The sequence below is a fragment of the Palaemon carinicauda genome, chromosome 6, assembly GCF_036898095.1.
Source record: "Palaemon carinicauda isolate YSFRI2023 chromosome 6, ASM3689809v2, whole genome shotgun sequence".
In the NCBI taxonomy this organism is placed as follows: Eukaryota; Metazoa; Arthropoda; class Malacostraca; order Decapoda; family Palaemonidae; genus Palaemon; species Palaemon carinicauda.
In genome coordinates this window covers 178020797-178047473 of record NC_090730.1, presented here as the reverse complement: position 1 = coordinate 178047473, position 26677 = coordinate 178020797, and the positions used below count along the sequence as shown (strand labels likewise).

The window sequence follows — 26677 nt, the reverse complement described above, 5'->3', positions numbered from 1 at the left end:
AATTACGAGAACTATATTAAGGCTTTGATTAAAGTAAATTTTTTATTAAGATTATGGCATTTGAGGTTCCAGAAATGTTCTTTTAAACAATTCAAAATTAGTCTTTAAGCATATTTTGAAAAAAATAGGAACAAACCTAATTAGTAAATTTAATTCTAAAATTGCCTTTAATATATTGTTTAATTACTATCAATCTCTTCATACTTCCAGGTTCTTAGATAGGGGCATCCAATTGAAGATCTCAAGCTGATGTGAGGACATGGCTTCTGTGGAAGTTAATCACTGATTGAATCTTCTACGAGGACCTGACTTTGAATCTTCGAGGACCCGGCTTGTGATAAAGTTACTCTGATTGATTCTTCTATGAGGACCTGGCTCCAGTAAAGTTTTACGCTGATAGAATCAGTTGTTTATCTTGCCAAACAAAAATTTAAGCGAAGTAAGAAATTCAGCTACTGTACTTTAGCAACTGTACTTTAGTACTTGAACAAACTAATACTTTGGATGTGTGTATAGAAATTCATAAACTGTACTCAATAAACTGTACTCAATAAACTGTACTCTAGCACTTGAATAAACTAATATATGGGTGATATGGCTTTATCAACCATTATATTTGCAATTAAACCTTATGCTGGTGATAGGTTTTATTCCTAACTTTGTGAATGCATGCTGTGCCTCGTAGGAAAGTTCTGCTATAGCAGTCTTTCTTCTAAAACTTTTATTGTTGTTTTATTCCTTTGCTTATAACTTTAATTCCCATGGCCTGGTTAAAAGTTTAAAGGTTATTGCCAAGTTTTCTTCTAAACCTTATATCAGTTATGGTTTTATTCCTATCCTTGCAGGCTTATTTCATATGCATGATATAATTTTTATTATAGCAGTTATTCCTCGACATTATATTGATCGATAGTTTTATTCCCATGCGTACACGTTAGATAACTCTGCCTGCTAAAAAAAAAATTAAGTTTAATGTCACAGTATTTTTAAGTCCAATTCTGCATGAATTTCAGAAATGGCTTTTCAGTACAAAGCTTTAATGGCGTACGGTAACAAGTAAATAGTCCAGTGAAATTTTTTTTTATGCCTAATAAAATATTAAAACTATAATGGTCACTTAAAAAATCAATGCCTAATGTACCAGCTATTTGTTAAAGGAATCTTTTCATTAATATTAGAATCTTATTTTATATCCAGCAGAAATATTATGAAAAATATAATTTGCATTAAAAATTAACTTTATTGCAATCTTAGTTTACTAATTAAGTGTTAAAAGGCACCTTAGCTTTTTTCGTTAGTTTGGTCAAAAAAATAAATTTAAAATAAGATGTTTAGAAGATATTTAAGGGCAGATAAGGGGGGTGTTCTAAAAGGGAGAGCCAGGGGGGGGGGTGTGTGTTCTAAAAGGCAGAGCAGGGGGGAGGGGTTCTAAAAGGCAGAGCAGGAGGGGTTCTAAAAGATCCTTCTGACTGGCATTCTAATTGGTATTACCATTATAGTGTAAGTTTGGACAAACTATTGTATCGAAGAATTTTGTATTTTAATTTGTGGAGTGAAATGTTAAAATTTATAATTAACATAGTTTTACTTGGAGACTTGTTTATTCGATTTTGGATAAAAAATGAAATCTTTGGACATTTATTTAAAAATTTTAGGTACTTGAATGAAGGCCGAAACTGGTTTCACCAAATATGATTGAAGGGAAAATATATCCTGTAGCTTTACATTTTTAAAATACTATTTGAGAGAGGGTCTAAATAGAACTAGGAGAAGTATTTGCCAAACCTGTTGGCACTTTTTTAAATGTAGACTATTGGTAAGATTTGATGTAGGTTGCTCCTTTTCATGAACTTAACATGATAAAAAGCTAATGCAGTAAATTCACAATACTAAATGTAGTAGATCTGCATTAAAATTTTATGGAAGTTATCACAAAAAGTAATTCTCCTTGAGTTGAATGATTAAAAGCTCAAAAGTAACTTTCATGGAATTTTGCACAAATGTTTAAGTTTTTTTTTAATATGGTCTCTGATGTTAGGAGTTACATTATCTTTCAAAGTGATGTAGGCTTTTGAACAAAAACTTCGATTTGTCAGTTTGGTACATAGCCTCAAGTGTTTTTTTTAGTATTGTATGCACCCTAAAGGGCTAGCTAAAGCTTAAGCCTAGTAATTTTTTCTAGACATATAGTTACATGCCTAGGAATCTGTTGAATTGTTTGATTTAATAAAGCTTTTAAATTTAGAATTTATTAAGTTGTCTGCATGTATGATATAAATATGATGCCCCTAGTATAGGTTATCATGAACAGAATAGAAAAAAAATCTACTAGATGGCTATTATTCTAAATTACCTTGAACAGAATTAAAGTAAATCTTTAACTAGATAGCTATTAATCTAAATTGGCCCCTTAAGATTTAAACGTTTACGCCATAAAAGTTATTGGTAGAGTGATGTCATTGGTAATAAGTGTTAACTAAGCTAACCAAACGGCATTGAATAGTTTGAAGTGATACTCAGAAAATTTGGTCAAATAAAGATAATTTCAATAAAGATAATTTTAATCTAGTTTCAAAACTTCATATAGATTAAATAGTCTCAAGTGATCAGTTTAGTAGTAAATTCTGGAATTGGGTTTCTGAGGGCATCTTTTCGTATTACAAATAGAAGTAATAGAATGTTATTTTTCCTTAGTTATTTTAGTGATAAAGGAAAAAATAGTTATAGGGTCCTATATGCCTTATTTTTATAATTGATCAAAGGGTCATAAATCTTTAATGTATATTTTGTTAATGCTTCAACTAAACAATGGGTATATTTTTAAATAAGGGCCTATGGCTAATTTTTATTAATACTTGGCTATTTACTATGGTAAAACATTTTTTTTTTTATGCATGTGTATCGGTATTTTATTTGATTACCTTTTTCTTTGGGCTTCCATAAGCCTGTTTGCTAGTCTTCCCAATGACTTTAAACATGACGGAAATGCATTGTGGATATTCATATATAACCATATTTGTATCTTTTACAGTGTTACAATATGAAACGTTAAGGCAGGCAGTAAGAAAAGGCAGGCAAAGTTGGACTGCACGTCGGACAAAACACAGGACAATGTAGTTAGTTTTCAGGCGACGTGGTCCCTATTTGGGCACCCATCCACTGCTTTAACAAAGGGCATGAGTCCGACATTGGCACTAGTGATCTTAATTCACCCTCAAAATTGGAGTATTTGCCCTCCATGTATTTGTGGACCGAGTTTAAGCAACCAGTTTTCCTAGTGCATCATAATAAAGTTTCTCAACTATAACACTGCTGATGGGAACAGTTTTGGATATAGGTATGAATACTATAAACCCAATTTATGTTTTAAAAAGTAAAAAGAACAATGACAGGGGAGAGCAAGTGCTGTTAAATTACTGTCCATTGTTAACTTACAGAAACAAACTATATGCTGAAAGAAAAAGTTTTTATGCCGAAAGAAAATATTTTCATAGGGCAATCAAAAATTTTCTTTAAGGATAACAATTGCCCATGAATATGCCTTAGTGGCCATTATGGATTTGTTGTAATTACTTTATATACAGATTGTGTTTATCTTGTAATTAGGATTGACCACTTTTAATTAAGATTAAATATTTGACAATAGGTTTTTTCACTGCTTTTTAGCATAGTTGAGAAGATAGGGGTCTATAGGCAAATGTTAATTTTAATCTTTTATAAAGTCATAATTTTAATCTTTTATAACTATGCCATAACCTTCTAACTATTTTGCAGGTTATATTGCATGTGGATGCAGAAAAGGAAAATTTGTAGAGGAAAATCTAAGCTTCTCATATTAAACTTAATACAGACTTCAAGCAGAAGGATGTCAAGCAGAAGGATGTCAAATTCAACAATTGATGAGAGAAGATTTATCACCAGGCAGATTGGTTGCCTCCATCACCAACAGGCACACGGGTTATCTCCACCACAACCACCACCAGGCTGATGGGTTGACTCCACAACCAGCACCAGGCAGACGGTTGGTCTCTACCACAACAAGCACCAGGCAGACGGTTTGTCTCTACCACAACCACCACCAGGTAGACGGGTTGTCTCTACCACAACCACCACCAGGCAAATGGGTGGCGCTCACCACAGCCACCACCACCAGGCAGATGGGTTGACTCTACAACCAGCACCAGGCAGATGGGTTGTGTCTACCACAACCACCACCAGGCTGACGGGTCATCTCTACCACAACCACCACCATGCTGATGGGTTGACTCCACAACCAGCACCAGGCAGACGGGTTGTCTCTACCACAACCACCACCAGGCTGATGGGTTATCTCTACCACAACCACCACCAGGCTGATGGGTTATCTCTACCACAACCACCACCAGGCTGATGGGTTATCTCTACCACAACCACCACCAGGCTGATGGGTTATCTCTACCACAACCACCACCAGGCAGACGGGTCATCTCTACCACAACCACCACCAGGCAGACGGGTTATCTTTACCACAACCACCACCAGGCAGACGGCTGATCTCTACAACCAGCACCAGGCTGACGGGTCATCTCTACCACAACCACCACCAGGCTGATGGGTTGACTCCACAACCAGCACCAGGCAGGCGGGTTGTCTCTACCACAACCACCACCAGGCTGATAGGTTATATCTACCACAACCACCACCAGGCAGACGGGTTATCTCTACCACAACCACCACCAGGCAGACGGGTTATCTTTACCACAACCACCACCAGGCAGACGGCTGATCTCTACAACCAGCACCAGGCTGACGGGTCATCTCTACCACAACCACCACCAGGCTGATGGGTTGACTCCACAACCAGCACCAGGCAGACGGGTTGTCTCTACCACAACCACCACCAGGCTGATAGGTTATATCTACCACAACCACCACCAGGCAGACGGGTTATCTCTACCACAACCACCACCAGGCAGACGGGTTATCTTTACCACAACCACCACCAGGCAGACGGCTGATCTCTACAACCAGCACCAGGCTGACGGGTCATCTCTACCACAACCACCACCAGGCTGATGGGTTGACTCCACAACCAGCACCAGGCAGACGGGTTGTCTCTACCACAACCACCACCAGGCTGATAGGTTATATCTACCACAACCACCACCAGGCAGACGGGTTATCTCTACCACAACCACCACCAGGCAGACGGGTCATCTCTACCACAACCACCACCAGGCAAATGGGTGGCGCTCACCACAGCCAACACCACCAGGCAGATGGGTTGACTCTACAACCAGCACCAGGCAGATGGGTTGTGTCTACCACAACCACCACCAGGCTGACGGGTCATCTCTACCACAACCACCACCAGGCTGATGGGTTGACTCCACAACCAGCACCAGGCAGACGGGTTGTCTCTACCACAACCACCACCAGGCTGATGGGTTATCTCTACCACAACCACCACCAGGCTGATGGGTTATCTCTACCACAACCACCACCAGGCAGACGGGTTATCTCTACCACAACCACCACCAGGCAGACGGGTTATCTTTACCACAACCAGCACCAGGCTGACGGGTCATCTCTACCACAACCACCACCAGGCTGATGGGTTGACTCCACAACCAGCACCAGGCAGACGGGTTGTCTCTACCACAACCACCACCAGGCTGATGGGTTGACTCCACAACCAGCACCAGGCAGACGGGTTGTCTCTACCACAACCACCACCAGGCTGATAGGTTATATCTACCACAACCACCACCAGGCAGACGGGTTATCTCTACCACAACCACCACCAGGCAGACGGGTTATCTCTACCACAACCACCACCAGGCAGACGGGTTATCTCTACCACAACCACCACCAGGCAGACGGGTCATCTCTACCACAACCACCACCAGGCAGACGGGTCATCTCTACCACAACCACCACCAGGCTGATGGGCTATCTCTACCACAACCTTCATCTCTACCACAACCACCACCAGGCAGACGGGTTGTCTCTACCACAACCACCACCAGGCTGATGGGTTATCTCTACCACAACCACCACCAGGAAGACGGGTTATCTCTACAACCAGCAGCAGGCTGACGGGTCATCTCTACCACAACCACCACCAGACTGATGGGTTGACTCCACAACCAGCACCAGGCAGACGGGTTGTCTCTACCACAACCACCACCAGGCTGATGGGTTATCTCTACCACAACCATCACCAGGCAGATGGGTGCTTGCTAACATCAGGATAGCTAACATCAGGATAGATTGCCTGTAACTGGACAGTCACTGATCAAACTATTCTACCCAATCCTAATACCCATAAAAATAGAACTCTGGTATACTGCCTATATAATTTATAATTTGTATCGTCTGAGAAAAATAGTATTTTGAAAGTAATAAAGCACGTTAAGTTTTTAGAAAGCAATAAAACATGTTAAAAGGGAAATAAAATCCTTCTCCATTTAAAACTTAACATCTTTTCCATAATGAAATTAACCAATAAAAGGTTTTTTAAGGAAATATTGAGTCTTAAGTGACTGGGACAGGGCACCAGCTCGCACGAGTGACGGGGCACCAGCTCGGACAAGGCACGGGGCACCATCTCGCACGGGGCACCATCTCGGACGAGGCACGGGGCACCATCTCGGACGAGGCACGGGGCACCATCTCGGACGAGGCACGGGGCACCATCTTGGACAGGTGATTTGGCATCCTCGCAGGTGTACTCCATGAAACTCCATTTTATTCTTATTGGCTTTTAATAGGATGGGCATCATATTCATTGTATACTGTTGCTAGAATTAAGTTTCAAGGTATTCTGCTATTCTTAGGTCACAGATAATTAGTTTAGAGTAACTGCCCCGAAACTAAATGATGACGACATTTTGAGCTCCTGAAAAAATACAAACATTAATCATATATACAAAAATAGAGAAAAAATTAAAATTAGTGGAGATTTCTCCAATTTAGTCTCAAAATTAATACAAATCTACGGTCTTAAATTTATCCTCATAACTACTTTTAAAATCAACATTAAAGGAACTACAACAAATGCTCATTACATGGAAACTAATTGAAAATTTACAAGCATAAATTCTCTTATTTCATAAGTGATTCATAGTTATATATGAAACCAATTAGACTAATGATATGACAGCCATGTGTTATGAAATAGTTTTTATGCTTGATATTGTGCTATAAATACATATTTTCATGATGCTTCTAATCACGAGATGTCTATAACATAGGGTAAAGAGTATCTTTCGTGTTGTATTTATCTTTCGTGTTGTATTTAGTGAAGTTAAAAGTGGAATTAAGTATCAATCAAGCTAGTAGACAACTATATTGCACAATAATAAGACCTATGATAATGTAAAAAAAAAAGAGGAAACAGGGCTTGGGAGAACAGAGGAGAATGGCTAGGTGGATTATGGCATTTAAAGAAATTAAGAGCAATGAAATAAGACGGATGGCTGGCTTAGTGAGCCGACTCATTAATGAAAAAAATCACAATGATTAAGAGGAGGAAACATTAATTCCATACACATTTCCCAAACCAAGAGAGTTGTAAAATTATTCCTACTCCAATGTCAAGTGGGTTCTATATTTAGAGGTTTTATTAAAACGAGAACCAACATTTTGAGTTAATATCCTGTATGCCAAAATTCATTTCAAGTTCGCTATGTAGAATCTGATATCACAAATTTTGACATACTTACAGCACAGTCTTAATTTCTAGTATGTGTTACTATGCCAGTAATTCAATATATGGTTCTAATTCCTACTATGCTATTGTTTACATGAAAATTCTTATGGAAGTCCAAAACACTAAGGAGAATGTTAAAAGTATCAAGTTCCATTGGAAACAAATGAAAATACCTCTTACCTAACAATCTCTCTCTTTTTTTCCATATTCAACTAAATAAAAAATTGCCGAGATATATATCCTATCTGTTTGCTATAATTGATAAATTGATAGAACGTAGATCGGCATTAATACAACTGATACTGATTTTGACAAACCAGCTTCAATTTCATAGGTAATATTTTTTTTCCCAGGAGTCTCAAAACGACATGGCTAAGTATATATGTAAACATTTTGAAAGAGTTCAGAGGTTTAATATTTAATAAAAAAAAAATTGCATTATATTAAACTTGTGTTTTGCCTGAACAAAAAATACTTTTTAGTCTCGCTAAATCCCTGTAGTGGAAGTTGACATTAATTACTAAAACTTATAATAATTCAATGATGCTAAAACTTTAATTTAATGATTCAATAATTTGGTCATGGTACCATAAAAAAAACTTTACCGAAATACTAACTTGGTATGTTATATTGCTGACTAGGGCTTCCGATTCAAATTAAAGTGCATGGTGTACATCTGAAATATTTTAAATATTCAGAAATAAACAATGAAACTATGTTTTCATCCACTTCTATAAAAGGGATTTTGACGAAGGAAAAATCTATTTCTGGGGAGAGACCTGTCCTCTGAGTTTCGTGAGAGGGCTGCTAGTTCTGAGATTCTGGAACCCGAGGCCAAAGCTGTTAGAAATAACGTCTTCCTAAGAAGAGTGATATGAGAGCAGGATTCGTTGTCCGTGTCGGAAGCCAGTTTGAGGACATCATTTAGAGACCAAGAGACCTTTTGAGGACGAACCGAAGGTCGAAGCCTAGCACATGCTTTTGGAATAGATGAGAAATAAGACTCCGCCAGGTTAATGTTAAACCCAACCAGGAAGACTTTCCTCAGAGCTGACTTAATGGTGGTTATAGTGCTAGCTGCTAGGCCTTTGTCAAAAATGGATCTAAAGAAGGAGATGGCTAAATTAGGAGTCATAACCGAATGGTCTGAAGTCCTTAAGAAATCCGCTAGTTTCTTAACCGCCGAATCATATTGGCGAATCGTTGAGTCCCTTTTGTCTGATTCTATAAAGAGGACATTATCTGGGTCGATGTTTGCGTCCCTACGTGCCGCAAACTTCATGAAATCCTCAAAGTTAGGGTTTTGGCTATCCTTGAGGAGTCTGACAGAGTCCGAGTTTGGACCACCTGGGTCAGTTTGGGGAATGGGATCCGGAAGGGACGGAGTTTCAACTCGAGGAGGAGAGGAAACCAACTGCTCTTTGGCCAGTGAGGTGCCACTAAAGCTACTGCCCCGTTGAAGGAGCGGAGTTTGTGCAAGACTTTCAGTAGAAGATTCACTGGAGGGAATAAGAAGATCTTCTGCCAATGGTTCCAATCCAGGGTTAATGCGTCCATGGCATAAGCCTGAGGGTCCAGGTTCGGTGTCACATAACATGGGAGTTTGTGATTGAGTCGGGTCGCGAATAGATCTACCTGGAGACCTGGAACCAGCCTGAGTATCCACCGGAAGGAGTGCATGTCCAGGGACCACTCCGATTCCAGTGGGCTCGTCCTGGATAATGCGTCTGCTATCACATTCTGGACTCCTGCTAGGTGAGTTGCTGACAGGAACCAGTCTTTGTCAGCTGCCAAGGTGAAGATAGTGACCAGGATCTGATTCAGGTTGGGTGATTTGGACCCCCCCCCTGTTGAGGCAGTGGACTACGGCCGTGCTGTCTGAGACTACTCTGATGTGGGTCGACCTCGGAGGGGAGATTCTCTTCAGGGTCAAGAACACCGCCATGGCTTCGAGAACACTGATATGGAACTGTCTCATGGCGGGTGACCAAGAGCCCTGAAACATCTGATGTTGGGAGTAACCCCCCCCCCCAACCACTCAGAGACGCGTCGGTATGAATTGTCACTTGTGGAGAGGGGAACTGTAGAGGAACCGACTTGGAGAGGTTCCTCCGATCGGACCATGGTTGTAGTCTCATTTTCAAGACAGAGGGGATCTTCGAGGTCTTGTCTCTTAAAGGTATTGTCGCCCTCTTTCTCCAAACTCGATTGATGTCTTTGAGTTTGGCTTTTAATAGGAGATCGGTCAGTGAGGCAAACTGGAGTAGGCCGAGGACTCGTTCTAAAGCTCTTCTGGACACCTGTTTGTGTTTGAGAAAGTTCCTGACCTTGGAAGCTATCTCCCTCACCTTCTTGGGAGGAAGGGAGAGCTTGTGCTTTGAGAGGTCCCAACGGATGCCTAACCATTCGAAGAGGCTTGATGGTTGTAGGCGGGACTTCCGGAGGTTGACTTGGAAGCCCAGTTTGGCGAGAAAATGGAGTACCTTCGACGTAGCTCTGTTGCATTCCTGGTGCGACTGGGCCCAAATGAGCCAATCGTCCAGATAGGCGACGATTTGTATCCCTTGCTGTCTGAGTTGCTCGAGCACCGTCTCCCCCAGTTTCGTGAATACCCTGGGGGCAATGCTGAGACCGAAGGGCATGACTTTGAATGCGAAGGCTCTCTTGCCGAGACGGAAGCCTAGGTAAGGAGAGAAGTTTCGAGCTACTGGGACATGATAATAGGCGTCGGCAAGATCGATAGAGGTGGTGACGGCCCCACGGGGAATTAAGGTCCGTACCTGAGAGATAGTCAGCATACGGAACTTGTCGCAAAGGATGTAAGAGTTGAGCTTCGACAAGTCCAGAACTACCCTCAACGCCGACGAGTCTTTCTTCGGGACTGTAAACAGGCGGCCTTGGAATTTCAGGGATCGAACCCGCTTGATTGCTCTCTTCTTGAGTAACTCCGCAGTGTACTCTTCCAGGATGGGAGTGGGTCTCTGGAAGAAGGTCACCGGTGGAGGAGGGGATCCCTGTGACCATTTCCAACCCAAGCCCCTTGATATTATGCTGTGAGCCCATGGACTTTAGGTCCAACGATCCCGGAAGTGATAAAGTCTCCCTCCTACCGGCATCACATCATTGGGAGGGAGTGAACTTAGGGCCCCTCCCTCCATGGGAACCCCTTGCTCTAGGCCCGCCACGTTGGCGGAACTGTCCTCTACCTCTGGAACTCCCTCTTTGGTATCCACGAAAGGAACCGGAGGATTCGTAGGCAGGGTTGTATGCAGGTGAGGGCATCCAAGAGGGGTTGGGCTGTGTACCAGGGGGAGCAGCGAGGTAGACTACCTGCTGAGAAGGCGCCTGTTGTCGAGAAGTCGAGGCCGCGGAAGGCTGTGGGGACGAGGTACCCCGGGCCGCCTTGTAATGACTGAACCTCTGCTTCTTCTTGAAGAACGTGTGTCTCTGGGGTTCGAACCTCTTTTTGGCTGAGAGACCCCACCTTACCTGCAAATTCTGGTTTGCCCTCGCTGCATCCTGAAGAACCTTATCCACCTCGGTCTGAGGGAAGAGGGTCTTACCCCAGCAGGAGGAAGCTATCAGTCTGTTCGGCTCATGCCTGATGGTGGCCTCCGACAGAACGAACTTCCTGCAACTAACCCGAGCTGACCAGAAGTCATGGAGATCTATTTGGTAGGATAGCAGCGGTTTCTTTGTGGCGACTCTGAACAGCGTTTCCTCTGGGTAAAGAGATGCTAGGGACTCCATGGAGGTGATGGATTGGAGGGACCTAGCAAGTCTAGTACGGGTCTCGAACTCAGTTTTGAGAAGACTATTAATCTGGGAAGCTTCTCAGAGAAAAGAGTAGAGGCACAGTCCGGGTCTAGTTTCCCCACCGTGAAGGTAGAGGCCGCAGCATCCTAGGCTGCCGAGGAACCCGGAATAAGCAAAGAGGTGGGGTCCGTCTCCTTGAGAGCCGGCATGGAAGAGCCTTCTTTGATGGCCTGTATAGTCAGCTCTGTGACTTTATCTATGAGCGGCAAAGAGATGGAGGCCGCTGTCGTAAAAAAAGTGTAGGAACCTTTGTGTGGGGTGAGCTTGGAGTTAATACACCCCCACTCTGATAGTGTTCTGGCCCAGATAGCCTGGGCCTGCTCTTTTGGAAATATGACCGTTTCCTTCAGTACCTTGTCCATACGGACCAATGCATGTTCCTTTAACCGTACAAAACCATTGAACGGGAATGCTAGGCCCGGGGGATAGAACTCCAGGTCCTCTAGAGGGTGGGTGCCCTTGCCCTCCAGAGTTAGGGAACCATCTACGAATGGAGCATGCAAAGCAAACCGCCAAGGATTGTTTTTATCGAAGGGCGGCAGCTTCGATGCGTCTGGGGCAGAAGGGGGAGGAAACTGAGTTCCGGCGCGGATCAGAGTAGCCATCATATCCTTAATCTCTATTATTGCACCAGAGTGATGTTGAACTTGATCCCTGACCAATCCTTTGATCAGTTGGATGGGGAGGAGATCAGCCCAGGGTACCTGAAAGTCACCCGTTGGTTTTTTCTTGGATTTGGTAGACTTAGAATTCTTAGGAGTAGTGGTTTTACGAGGAGCAATATGAATATCAGGAGCTGTCGGGGGTCCGGGGACCGGTGACGTTGAAGCTGAAGTCTTATAAGTTCGAAGTGGCTTCACCTTGGGTCGTACGGAGGCAGAGGGATCCCGAGGAGAAGCCTTAGAGTTATCAAAACCTAGAAAGGAAGAGGTAGGAGAGGGAGTAGGAGAGAAAAGGGTTTCCACCAACTCGGCACCACTTACCTGCTCGTCCCTGGGTTCTACGTCTATATCCAGACCCGCCATGTCCATCGGTACGAGGGGTTCGTCCTCCACGGAAATGGTAGCCCTGACTTCTTCAATTAAAGGGGCAGCAAGGTCAGGGGAGACTGCAGCAGTAGTCGAGCCTGGGAAGAGACAGGAGGCCATATCCCCATCGAGGAGATAGGGTGCGCCAGACGGGGCATTCCTGCCAAAGCCCGACACCCACGGACAAAGAGTAGCCCTTGCTGACCGAAGAGACACATCATCGGCCTGTAAGATTTGCAGTGATTAGTGATGGAGGAGGGGGTTTGCCCTCCCAAATATACTGTGTATATCATATTCATGTCTATAGTAGTGTCTGCCAACGAGAAATAAGGAACAAAGGGAAAACCCACTTACATCATCATTCAGCAGAACTGACGACAACTCGTAACAGAACGAGCACAAATCCGGGAATCACACTGGGTATTGGGCCTGTCCTGGTTCCTGGATAAAGGGAATGGAGCAGTGAGCATGAGACCAGCAGAGGTCATGCCCAACGGGATCGCTGAACGAGGCAGAGCATCCTTCAGCAGTACAACGGGCCTTCTGTAAAAGAAAGGAGACATGAGTCTGGTGTTGCTTGAAACTCTGATAAGGGATAAAAAACCTATTATTTTAGAGTTCCGGCACCCACTGAATTCCCTAAGCACCCATATTGCATTGACCAAACAACTGAATATTAACTTTAAGTTGATACCGCCCCATACCATTGTTGGCACTTTAATATTCAATTGTCTGTATATTTGTAATGCACCCAATGTCTGTTAATGACATAAGGATAATTAGCTTAAAGCAATCCGCCGACCTCCAAGGGTCGGGGAAGCAGTGACATGCCCTTAAAATAAATATAAACACCAGCCTTAGCTAAAGGCAAGGCAAATATAAGTGTGAAGTGTATGGGCGACCTCCGGTGAAGCCGGAGCTTCGGTGGGGCCGGAGCGTAATGAAATGTCCTGAATAAAGGAGCCTTAGCTAATTAGCTAAGACAACTATAAGTGTGAAGTGTTTGGGCGACCTCCGGTGACGCCGGAGGATAATGAGATGCCCTGAATAATTCAATTGTGGCTAATAATTCAATTGTGAAAGATAAAAAGCTAAGCCGCAGCTAAAGACTAAAGCTTAGATTATAGTAAAGCGTATTTACGATCTCCGGTGAGGCCGGAGGGAGAAGAAAGGTCCTGAATAATTATTGTGAATAACAAACACAGTTGTAATAACAAAGGCTATTGTGGATATGGCCGTGGCCTGAGACCGAAGTAAGGGCCACCGGAGGGTCGTATCTAAACAATATGAAGCCCGTCCCATGTAGTAAACAATATAAATATAACAATAGAACGAAAGTTATTGAGAATCCCTCATGGCGGAGTATAACTCCAGGCGGAGTGGAAAACGTTCATAACTACTCCCGAGCCGTAACGGGGAGAGGACGAAAGACGGACCAAAATAACGCTAACAATTGAAAAGTCACGAAAAATAGATAACTCGTAAGTTATCATCCACCCAGAGGGGGAGAGGTGAGGGAGGGAGAACCCGCTGAACGCACAAAACGGAAAACGGGAAATCCGCTCCCCCACCGGAGCTAAGAAAGAAAACGAGAGAAAGGGGTAACTCGTGACTGCGAACAGAAAACGGGGACCCCAAGCTCTCGCTCTCTTAAACACAAAAACAGGACTAAAAAACACACAACACTATTATAAACGTATAAAATAAACCTGTACATCCATAAAACACTACGATCGAAGAATAGCAACTGCTAAAACTTAAAATAAATAGCACAGTCGAGTGACGAAAGCCTCGGAGGGGCGGGTACTAAACAAATACAAAGCTAAATCGCTATCTCGTTCGTAGGCTGGACTTACTAGCAAAAAGTACCATGAGTATAAATACACAAAAAAATAAAAATAAAAATAATAACGGTTCTAAAGGCATAAGGCCAGGGACTTAACCAAGAACCTAAGTGACAGAGAACTAAACGGGCAGACAAAGATGAATTCCCAAACAGTGAACAAACAATGGCCGCCATGAAAGGCCAGACGGGAATAATAAAACAGACTATACTGGATATAAAACAAAAGCCCGGTACAATAAAATACTGTCAAAACAAACTATGGCACTTAACATTGGAATGTGTGAAGATGGAGCTTCGGACATGACAAAATAAATCCACGATTGATAAAAAAGACCGAGAGCACAACAAAACAATTCAACACTTTGTATTCCAAAAAGAAGGATGAAGTTCAGATGGCGCTCGCGTCGTGGCGTGGGTGGTGCGGCGATGGGGGTGTGTCTAGGGCCTCTGTATCGGCCCATCCCTTTGACGAAGGAATTAACTAAATGGAAGACAACCTGTGAATAGTGGATTTCACGCGCCTTTGCTTTATACACGACACCCAAAAGGTGCTCGCGCGAGGGTTGTAACCTCAGCATTCCATGCTTTTATCTTTCTCTGGTATAATTGGAAAGTTTTATCAGAAAAGATATACAAGAAGGACTTTTCACCGGGCGCCACAGGTTCGACCCAGAAATTAGAATTGCCGAGGAAATACAACCTATATAATTTAAGAGAATTATCAATTAAGCCATAGTCTATTAATATATACCAAATACTCTGTAATGATGATGGTTTGTCGTTGTCTGAACTGGGATATAAAAATCCTAACCTTACTAGGTATGATCTTGGAATGACCCATCAAGATTCACAATTTGAAGAAAATATGTCAGCTGCTCTCAGTGTGGAACATCATACTTTTAGTATTTAGCTTCAGCAGTGAAGACATTATTAAATTGATGGATTTTCCAATAGCTGGAATCTTTATGGTAATCTACTCAGGTCACAAAAAGTTACTTTCAGATGTACTGGTCCAAACCAAAGCGGTGAAGAAATTTCTTCTGCATCTGAAAAAGTGTGCATATTGATCACAAAACTGTAGGCTACTATTTTGCAATACAAATGAAGGTAGTTAAATCTTTATTCATAAAACTATTTTCATAATTATCTTTCCCCATTGCAGAAGCAGCAGGGCTCCTAATTAACATACAGAAACCCATTGGAAAAGTAATTGCAAATACTTAAATCAGACAATGCTCAGGTCATACAATATAAAAAATGATTCAAAGTTGTATTAGTTACAAATTTGACTTTTGATGTGTCAACCATGTGCCATGACCCTTATACATGTATATGGTCCTTTCAAAATAGCCTAAGATTTTTACAGCATATGATAAAGAGAAAATATTGTATGTTGTATTGGGTTACGGTATAAAAAGGTGCATTTAAAAAACACTATCATAAATATATCTCCCACACCAAGGCAACTTGTAAAATTAATTTTACTCCAATGTTAAGTAAATATTTCATTTACTATTTCATAATAGAGAAGCAGTATATATTTATATTGGAAAATCTAGGATGCTGAAATTCATTTAAAATTTGCTATAATGACTGATGCCTAATTGAGATAATTCCAGTAAAACCAATAATCCATACAACCAACCTTATATCCAAAATGTTTATTACTTCATTAGATATCAAATTGAAAAAAAAAAAGATATATCAAATTGAAAAAAAAAGCTAAATATTCTGACATATACAAATTAGATCCAGTGAAAACAGAACTTATGCTATTATTATCAACACACGTAAAAGTTATTGGAGCTATAAGTTGCTAAGCTAAAATCTTAGAAAATCTGATTAACGTACATAGGACAATTTTTAATTGCATATCCCATATGCACCTGATAACCGGACCTAGCCCTAGGTTAACAAAACTGGAAACAGCTATTCTGAAAGTAATTTCTTAAGTGAAGCTCACTTTACAGAATGCGCTTAAAATTATAAGATAGCCTTTCTATTAATACAAAATAAGTATAGAACAAGGTATACATAGGAAATAAACAAAAAGAACATTGCAACTAAACAATTAGTTCCAATGCCATTTATAATTGAAAAAAAAATAATTTTCATAATTCGAAAGAGAGACTCAGCTTAATCTTGAAATAACATCCCATAGCTCCCCCCAAAAAATCTATTAAACCTTTTGCAAACATTTTCTGCGAGTTACTCATGACACCTTAATTTTCCATAAAACAGGTAAATAGAGAGCTAGTATTTTGTCATTACTAAAATTTATGTTTCTAAATAACTCAAAATATTTCTTCCTTTCTGTAAAGTAATAAAAAATTTTGCAAATAGTGAAAGTTTCTTTAAATTGGGAACTGTCATTAAATGTTTTCATACTTTTTAGCATTGTCGTGACATTGATATTGACATTGATTAGGTAACTCTTCAAACTACAAATGCATTTTTTTTCTTAATAAGTGAGAATAGAAAAATATATATATATATATATATATATATATATTTATTATTACAGAAATAAGCCTATATATATGAATAAACTGTTACTACTAGCACCTTGCTGAGTTATTAAATGAATTTATTTTTTATTATGTAAAGACTAGCAGATTTTTTTTAGGATCTCATAACAGTAGCCTACAAATACAACAATGACAATGAACAAATATGGTTCCTGGAAACCATAGTAAAGTTGAAATAGAAGTACTTACTTCGTTGAAAATTCGCATTTCTTACTTTAATGACATTTTTTAATCCTCATGGAAGGACAACTCAATCCAAACATGCCACATTACAATATGTCAGTCTAGCAACTAAACCTTTCTCCAATTATCAAATCTGAAAAAAAATAGATGCAATACCGTGATACTTGAGAAAAAAATACGATAAAAGTATTGCAAAATAAAGTTAATCACTATGATTTAACGTAATGACAGAACCCAAAAACTAGCCACCCAATATTAAAGATCAAGTATACTCAAATACAAACAAAACAAAGCGAATATGCCATCACTGACTATAATACAAACAACATTTGATCGTTATTTTTCTTATTACAGACTCTGATAGACAGTTCTACACCCTTTGAGCTCTCTTAGGATCAACTGTTCAATGGTAACATGGCGAAATTTTCTGGTTATCAGATCATGAATTCTAATTTAACATAGCATGGATCCTCCAAAAATGTGTAACTCTAATTGGGATTGTAAGAAAGGGAAATAAAAATCACCGCAAATACTTGCAAGTAAAACGAAAATTCATGCATAACGATATTTCACACCACAAATCTGTAATAAATTTGTATGCAAATCTGATCAATATTCTTTGGGTAGTATACTTCATCAAAACGCGGTTTTTCATTGGGGTGTTGAACCCAAGCCTTCCTGGGATCTTAATGAAACCTGCAGTTACCTGCAAAAACATTTAGATATAAAAAAAAAAAAACAATAAAAACTAGCAGAAGGCTTTACATTAATTAATACCAGCATATTTGGACTGAAATAGAAATCACCATTCATAATGTATAATACAATTGTTCAAATACGGATATTTCAGCCCGAGAACACACTATCTACACAAAAAGTGACTAACTACATTGAAAAAATATGAAGCTTTTACTAGATTTTAACTATTTTACTTTTCCGCATTAGTAGGAATTTTGTACCGTTATAGATAAATTCTGATATTTCTCTATCAAAATTATTCCAACAAATATGGGAAAGGTCTTTACATCAATCAAGCCGTTCAATCAAAAGAATTTAATAACTACCTTTGATACTCAGGACACCAAGGAAAATGAAATATTCATATCTTCGATTCAATGAACTTAAAAGGAATCCATTATGTAAGAACACATTGATGAAGAGTAACTTTGAAATATAAGAAATAACTTTAACATGACACCTCATGCAGAACAGTAAGAGCATGTTGTTTTTATCTATCTTATGATGGTAGTTTTCGTATAATTATTGACTATGGATTTTGAAAAAAAAATTCTAAATCAGTTTCAAGGCTTGGAAGATTGAAATGCTATTTAATGATCAGGTACTAATGAAATTCTAAATCAGTTTCAAGGCTTGGAAGATTGAAATGCTATTTAATGATCAGGTACTAATGAATATATTGTTAAAATAAAACTTCAAAGCTCAATATCAAGGAATGCAAGTTCGAATAAGTGAATGATTTATCCAAATAAGTGGAGGATATATCAGAATAGGTAGAGGATTCGTTATTGTTGAAGGATAGCTACCATCCATTCCTCTGCCCAGTAAAACCTGGGTCAGTAGCCAGACAGACACATCCCAACTCAAGTAATTGCAGTAGGGACCTGCATTTTCTAGTTTCAGTAGACATCTTCAGTTTCTAGTGATTCCTCTCGAGCCCCTTCCTATTCTGGCCTGATCTAACCAGGCATGAAAAGGTCTCTTCTCAAGGAAGAGACTGAAGGTTTACGGAATCTCGATCTGAAGATCGTCAACGATTTCTTAAGGGCTGACATCAGTTTATGCATTCACCTTCAGTGTTTGTCCTGATGTCCCTAGATTTCGTTCAGAATTCCACTGTCCCTTCTATTTTCAAAGGAGGTAAGAGCATTGGGCTTTTGATTAAATGGGGAATTCTTTTAATCAAGGACATTGTGCCAGATTTTTTTGGCAGATCTGAAAGCAACTGCATATCTCCACATAAGGACCCAGTTGGTCCACTTGTTTGCAGTTTCGTGAGCCAGGAAGGTAACCACGTCTGACAGAGCTCTTCAGATCTCTTCTTGCTCTAAGGATCTGACAAATCATGAGAAGAGATAGAGGCGGCCATGTTTTTGACTAGTGGTCCAACCAGGAGGTTGGTTATAGGCTAGTCATTGCATTAACTTCCTTATTTGTCGAATTAGACTGAAATGATAGTCGACTACATCCCCACTCTCTTATGTTCACAGTATTAGGGTTGCAAAAGTCATGTCTATGAGCACAAAACAAGGTGTGGAGTCATCTGGAGCAAAAAATTTCCACAGCCTGAATAGACTAAAGGCAATATCTTAGAGCAATTGGTTATTTGTGTCATCAATTGAATCCCTGGCCAATTATGACCAATAACTTCTAGGGCAGGTCTTACACCTTGTGGAGTTCTGTGAAGCCTGTCAACATAAGAATGGAGGCATAGCGAATGAGGTCCATGCTATCGTAAACATCAATTATTTCGAGGGGAGAACTGCACTGGTTGTTACACAGAAGCCACACCACTGGGGCAAATCACCACAGGGGGGAAGGAAAGGCACTCATTCCCTGCAAACACACAAATTGAAGTGCCAGAGGTACAACGCCTGACACACAGGGAGGGCAGCAGCACTTGGCCCACTGATATAAGGGTCGGGGCAAATGCCAAAGAGAAAGAGAGTGGATCACAAAGACTGGAAATGAATTGGGTAACTCCAGGGACCTTTGAAGCAGTTACTTAGCAAAGGACACTCACTGTTCCTGGCTCCTAGCACCGGAAACTTATATGCCCTGCTGGAATGTACCAAATAACTTAACCATCTTCTAGTGCTAAGGAGGGAACCATAAGGCTCCCTGTCACTATGGACCACCACACCCTTCACCATTCCCGTCAGCGAAAAAAACCTGAAACAAGTAGCCCAAAGAGAACCATGGAGAAGTAGCCTCATCTACTAACTCCCTCCAGTTGTTGATGAATTATTTGAAATACCTCAGGAAGCCGTGAGAAAGACAGCCCAATGGCCAAGGGACTCCTCACACAAAACCTGAAAAACACTGATTTAGATCCGAAAACTCCTAACCTATTCAGCCTACTACTCTGAGTACCTATACAGTCGTGTATGAAAAGGGGTGACAGCTGTAGACAGGACAAGAAAAAAAAATACAATCGGCATTTTCCTGGTCATTACCCAGTCACCTAATACACGTCTTGCTCGCTTGGCCCCATTCAGGGTGAAGCCTGTCACTTAACCAATGGGCCCAAACTGCATTCAACGTGCCGGGATAACTCTGGACAGAAATGCAACTAAGAACAGAGGAATTTTCTAGCTAAAGCCGTTAGACCCATTTATCCACTGGCAATGAACTTCTTGGTTCCATTACACAATGAAGAACTAACATAGACTTAAACAAAAAATTAGGAAATGAATAATTTTGGAATGTGTTGTCTGTACATTAATTTATGACAGTGGTCAACGTAAAAGTAAATTTTCTCTGACTGGAGTAGGAACTGGGGCTCCTTACCCCACCCTCTCACCAGCTGGATAGCCAACTTATCCAATTTTAAAGGCCGATTATAGGTCATGCTTGACCAATCTCTAAATACATGACGAAGGTTTGTAAGATGTGTGGGAACAAATTATGGATCATGAATTTGATGTGGAACTTGAATATAATAACCTACTCTTTAATCTACGTTATGTCCATCAAATGGATTTTGCTCAACTAGACTCACTTTGCTCTCAAATAAATCTTCTTGACATACATAATTGTATGGATTTGCAAAGAGGTAATGGATGTGCAATAAACAGCAACTTGACTTTGCAGATCATTATTAAAATATCCTAAGATCTAGCATATTTACATTATTACTTACCTTAGTCTAAGAGGTTGAAGATAAAGGTTCTCAAGTTCCTTGGGGGCAGACTCTTAGTAGAGCACTCTTTAGAATTGAGCGAGGGTACAATGTCATAGTTTCCACCAGTTGGTTGGGGTGACATTCAGACCTTTCATGCTGTGAATATAAAAGTTCATCATAAAACAGATCTTGGTGTGATTGTTGGTATTGGGACTATTTTTACCTGGTGGAGAAACATGTAAAGTATTACACAAAGTATTGAGCTTTTTATTCTACTACAAAAACAAAAATACTGTAACAGCACATAACACTAATGTTCTCCATGTTTAGCTTAAGAACAAATAGCAGTATCCATAATATTATGTGAATTATTGAAAATATGGAGATTCCAATATTAATCAAAGACTTAACAACCTTGCCACAAATTATGAAATTATTCTCTTCACCTTGAGATGCTTTATAAAGATAACTCCTCGTAGCTTTCATCAGCTCATTAACCATGGGAACCAAAATCATGTCTTGCCATCTGGCTTTATGCCACCAAAAATTCCCACCCATAACCAGCTATTTCATGCAGTTGGGTGGTGTATAGGTTGTTGGGTCACAGAATTCTCGCCTGGCAAAATAATTGCCCCCTCGGCTAACACGTAGAGTAACATATAACCCTTGCCAGAACAGATGAGCAATAACTGGTTAATTGCAAGCAAACCCAACAACGGTGGAGCAAAGATCTTTTATTGGATAGCTAGTTTTAGTTCATTAACCAACATACACTTGGACAGAGTTACAGTAATGTGTAAACTTATATTTTCATATCAACTTTGGATTGAATGTTCATATTGCTGGCGAGCCTAAGTTATGCTTGTCACCTTTTACCCATAACCTCTTACTGCCATACAGCAGTTGTCCTGTTTCTCAACATTCAATGTTAATTCAGAAATGTACCTTACAAATACAATGCAGCATATAATCAGTTCTAAGTTTTAATATATCTAATTGCTAAGATAACAGCAATTTTCTCTGGTATTTATAAGGCACTGGCTCTTAGCAGTAAACTGCATTGAAATTTGGGCACAAAGGGACCTGGGTACAGAGGGACCTGGGTACGGAGGGACCTGGGTACGGAGGGACCTGGGTACGGAGGGACCTGGGTACGGAGGGACCTGGGTACGGAGGGACCTGGGTACGGAGGGACCTAAGAGCACCTTGTCCCTCCTGGTAGCTCAGGAAAAAAAATAAAGTTAGTGATTATGTCAGATTTCGATGTTAGAATTTTTATTTTACAACAGTCTGTTTTGGTATATTAAGTCTGTTAAGGGTAACGGATGCCAAGTACATGTTTAAACAGAGGCTGTAGCGTAAAAATAACAACTTAGGAAATAATTTGTATTTTTCCCAACATACAAACCTGGAGCTATTTATAGGGTATTTTTGGGCTCAGGACATATCGTGCTGTAGGAAATTCCTTTAAGAGTAGCTTCCCAGGGTATATTTGACTACATTGATATTCCTAGAGAATTTTACCTTAAGGTCTCCCAAATTTAACTCCTGGTGCGAATATCCCTAACTTTTCCTTTCAGGGATATCGCATAATATCAGAGGACGTATTCTTGACACGCCACATATCTTCACCCCGAATAGCGTTTACGCTATGTTTTGGGGGAAAAGTGGCAAGAAAACGACGGGGAGCCGTTAGTAAGGTGCCTCTCCTCCATTACTGTTTTGAGTATCTAGATAACGTCATATCCATCTGCCAACTTTATTCCTTTTATCGTAGCGCCATTGCTGGGTCATTTCCCTGTGCTCTCTCGTCATTTCGGAAGATTTTGGGTTTAATCATGCTTTCTCAAACCTCATTTGCCTCTGGAAAGTTGAGTATTGATTCTTACATTGTATAAATGTAAGCTCTTGCCTTATTTTAATATGGATAAAAGTTATATTAACATTGCAAGAGCTGTTGTCTAAGCCGGAGACGTCATAGACTCTGTCGTTTGTAACGCACGAGTCATTTAGTTAGCCAGAACGACCTTCCTGGTTTTAATAGCTTAAATATCTTCAGCTATTTAGCCTCCATTGCTATGAATTCTTTAAATTATGCCGATAGTATTTATATTAGCTTCGGCGATTTAGGTAACCGAACCTTACTTACGCTAGGCTTCCTAGCTTAGGCATTCAGTTTTAGTACTTTCATGCATGATATGATACACTTTCCTAGTGTCATATTTAATGAAGACCTAGGCAGATTTTTATACATGTAAGATATATTGATAGCATAATATTTTCCTCTTCCAAGATAGTATACGAGTGTTTCGGTGATTTAGGTAATCTATTCTCACTGCCACTAGGGTACTAGCCTAGTGGCTTTAGTATACTTTCATAAATGTTCCCCGATTGCCCTTATGTATTGTTTTTATTAACCCAGTCGGAGACATATCTCCCTAACTATTAATAAAGCAATACTTGTCTCCTACGGAGACTTAATGGCAAAATCTCGTTCCTTCTGAGTTAGCCTAGGCTATAACCCTGGTCTATCGGGCCTTGAGTTGCAATTTAAGCACGACTAGGCAAGGGTTTTCTGTCCTTTCCCTGTAACTGCAGAGGCAGGTTTTTGGGTTTGGTCAGAACCTTTGAGTATTTAGTCCGATGACCCTGGCTGTCTGCCATGGTGAATAGCATTCCCTAATGGACTAAGCTACAGGCATAGGAGGCAAGACCTCCCTAGACCACACCTAAAGGCTTTATACTTATACCTTTTCCCTGTGGCCTAGTTGACTAGTCCTGTGCCGCGGACCCTAGGCTGAAGAATAGCATTGTTCTATTGCTTAGGCGACACCGGCACTAGATCTCTGTTCTTCTATAGCTTAGGGTTGTTGGCGAGGTGCTGCTGGCCCCTTTACTGTATTAGCCAACCCTAGGCTGGAGAATTAGAGTTTTCCTGCCGCCTATGTTGGCTTAATACTAGAACAGAGTTTCGTTGGGCGAGGTAAGACTGGCAACCCTGCCGTTCCTTCCTAACTCTATAGGACCCTCACTCCTCCCCTTTCTGTCCTTTGGTGATGGCCTAGCCATCACAAACTATTGGCCATCATCCTACAATCGGGGCGATTGCCGGGACGTTGAGGGGCTGGCTGGGGTTTCTATCAGTCTCACTCAACTCTCCCTTACGGACATAGTGCTCTGGGCGAGTTGGGCCGGCGGTGCCGGCTGCCGGCAGAAGATCTCTTTATTGTAGAGTGTTCTTCATTCCTCTCTTGGACTGTTATTCATAAATTGTGCTGGCAGAGACCAGCTATAGTTTTGGATGGGTGGAAGCCTGAATGACACATTCTCCCCTTCCATTTGAACACTCATTCTGGAAGAAGGCAGTAAGGCAGAGCTCTTACACCATCCTTCAATCCATTATTTCTCTCTCTTTTCTAGCTGGTACCATTGGGATCTATTCTGCCGGCAGCTAGCAGCCGGCAAGCTGCCAACTGCCCTGTATAAATACTATATCACCGGCTGGCATAAAATGCTGACAGCCAGTGATCTGCCGGCCGCCCTCCGGCATCCGGCGATCTGCCGGCCATTACCACAGTCGAGAGTGCATCGACTGAGCTATACCCTGATGCTAGCCTGCCGGCATATGCCGCATGGAACTACACTATATGTCTATACAGTAGCCAGTATATTTGCATTATAGATCATACTGCAAACAGAAAACTACAGTACAAATTATACGGTAGCCAGAAATTTTCCAACATACCCTGTTTTGTCGTGCACAGCCTATTGTTGAGACCACTTAATATAAAGAAAGTAAGTTCTTTTTATATACCAAATAGTTATCACTGATAACAATCCCCAATTTTAATCCGCCTGGAAGCTAGTGTTGTTACACTTTCCTATCCTTACAGGATAAAAATATTCCAATGGACTTTCCAAAATAGAATGACCCATGGTTTTAATTGAGTGAGGTCACAGCAATTGGCTGGGCAGGAAACACATGTGTCTCTCTTATTTCATTTCTAGCTTATCTATTCTAAGCTACATGCTAAAGACAAAATATTTATTATAATATTTGTGTACTTCATCCTGTGAGATGAATCACTGTATACTCATTTTTTTTCTTCTCTTTACAGGAGACCAACCCAAGTGTAAAAGCGTCTTCTGCAACATACGAAGTAAGAACTACTGAGGCCATGAGGTGTGCAGGACGCACTCACGCTGTTCCAACACTAAGGGAACTTTTAAAGTATTGGGACCCTCATGTATGTAATATCTGTAAAACCTTGGTTACTGGGGCTATCGATGACCCCCAGTCAGCGGAGTCAAGGGATGCTGCAAGGGAGAAGCTGCGTAAATGGGTCCGCAGTTTTCAGAAAAGAACAATGTGATAGCTGGTCTGCTAGCACATTCAGCTTGCCCGGAATGAAGCGAGCCGATAGCGAGTCACCGAGGTGTCCTCTGCCCATCTGAGTATCTCTACTGCAAGATGGCACAGCTGCTGCTAAAAGGTACCGCCCTGTTTGCTTAGATAAGCTACGACCGTGGTGTTGTCGCTCATCTGCACGACTGAGTGCCCCGCCAGGACCTGGTGGAACACTGAGGGCCAGAAAGGCTGCCCTCATCTCCAAGAGATTTATGTGCTGGTACCTTTCTGATTCGGACCATTGGCCGGAGATGTAATGATGCAGCACGTGAGCCCCCCACCCTTCTTTTGATGCATCCGATTCCGGGGGAGAGACGAGAAGATCGACCCCTTTGCAGAAGTTTGGCTCTGCCAGCCACCAAGTGAGGTCTGACAGTTCCTCTAGTCCTATGCTGACTAGGTGATCCCGGGAATCGGAGTGTTGGTTCCACTGGGATCTAGGTCGCTACTGGAGGGATATCATCCTGAGGTGACTGTTGGGGACAAGTCGGGTCAGGGAAAGGAGGTGCCCGAGAAGGCGAAACAGATACTGTGCAGGGAGCTCTTTCCGACTGATGAAGACTTGTGCTATCTCCCTCATTTTCCGGATCCTTCCGTCTGATGGAAAAGCTTTGTGGCTTAGGGCGTCTAATCGCATGCCTAGGTATACCAGTTCTTGAGAGTGGAGCAGTTGAGACTTCTCGTGGTTTACCACGATCCCCAGATCATGGCAAAACCTTAGAAGCTCGTCTCGGTGGCAGAGAAGGGCCGCCTCCGAGTCTGCCAGAGTCAACCAGTAGTCCTAGTATCTTAGGAGACTGATGCCGAGTCTGTGAGCCCAAGACGATACTAGGGCGAACACACTCATGAATACCTAGTGTGCTGTGGAAAGACCAAAACACAGTACCCTGAACTAACTGGTAATGCTTCCGATTGAACATGAATCTCAGATACTTCCTGGAAGACGGGTTAATTTGGATCAGGAAGTATGCTTCCTTCAGATCTAGAGTGCATATGAAGTCCTGGCGTCTTGTCGCTTGTCTGACTCTGTCGCCCATCTCCATCCTGAAAGGTGTCTGTTCGTTCAGGGCGATGACTGGTCTCCAGCCTCCAGACGCCTTTTTCACAAGAAAGAGTCTACTGTAGAAGCTTGGAGAGCTTCCTTCTCCAACATGGACTACACTTCTACCCCAGGGGCAAACTCTTTGCGGATCCCTTCGCACAGGAGTTTGATGGAATCGGCACTCGAGTAAGTGGAGGGAGAGAGAGCGTGAACGGGATACAATACCCTGAACGAATCACCTCGACCGTCCAGGGTTTGGCCCCGTGGTAAA

At 41.4% G+C, this 26677-nt stretch overlaps 1 protein-coding gene and 1 long non-coding RNA gene across 2 annotated transcripts; one reads left to right on the top strand and one right to left on the bottom strand.

Moving 5' to 3' along the window:
• Positions 1 to 3385: 3385 nt before the first annotated feature.
• Positions 3386 to 6078, top strand: LOC137643369 (uncharacterized protein FLJ40521-like). The gene is made up of 6 exons (XM_068376198.1): positions 3386 to 3402; positions 3851 to 4021; positions 4117 to 4359; positions 4454 to 4792; positions 4918 to 5562; positions 5679 to 6078. Exons 1-6 carry the CDS (start codon positions 3386 to 3388, stop codon positions 6076 to 6078), a joined length of 1815 nt encoding a protein of 604 aa, XP_068232299.1.
• A 384-nt stretch (positions 6079 to 6462) lies between these two features.
• LOC137642300 (uncharacterized) lies at positions 6463 to 21104 on the bottom strand. Its single transcript, XR_011044739.1, has 4 exons — positions 20975 to 21104; positions 17101 to 17800; positions 15195 to 15429; positions 6463 to 6880 (listed from the first exon to the last, which is right to left on the bottom strand). It is a non-coding gene; the product is annotated as an uncharacterized lncRNA (long non-coding RNA).
• Positions 21105 to 26677: the final 5573 nt, after the last annotated feature.

Bases quoted from the DNA above. Each gene is read 5' to 3' on its own strand.
- LOC137643369 (XM_068376198.1), top strand. The intron at 4,022-4,116 runs GTTGGTCTCTAC...AACCACCACCAG, and splicing joins CAACCAGCACCAGGCAGACG to GCAAATGGGTGGCGCTCACC. The intron at 4,360-4,453 runs GTTATCTCTACC...AACCACCACCAG, and splicing joins AACCACCACCAGGCTGATGG to GCAGACGGGTCATCTCTACC.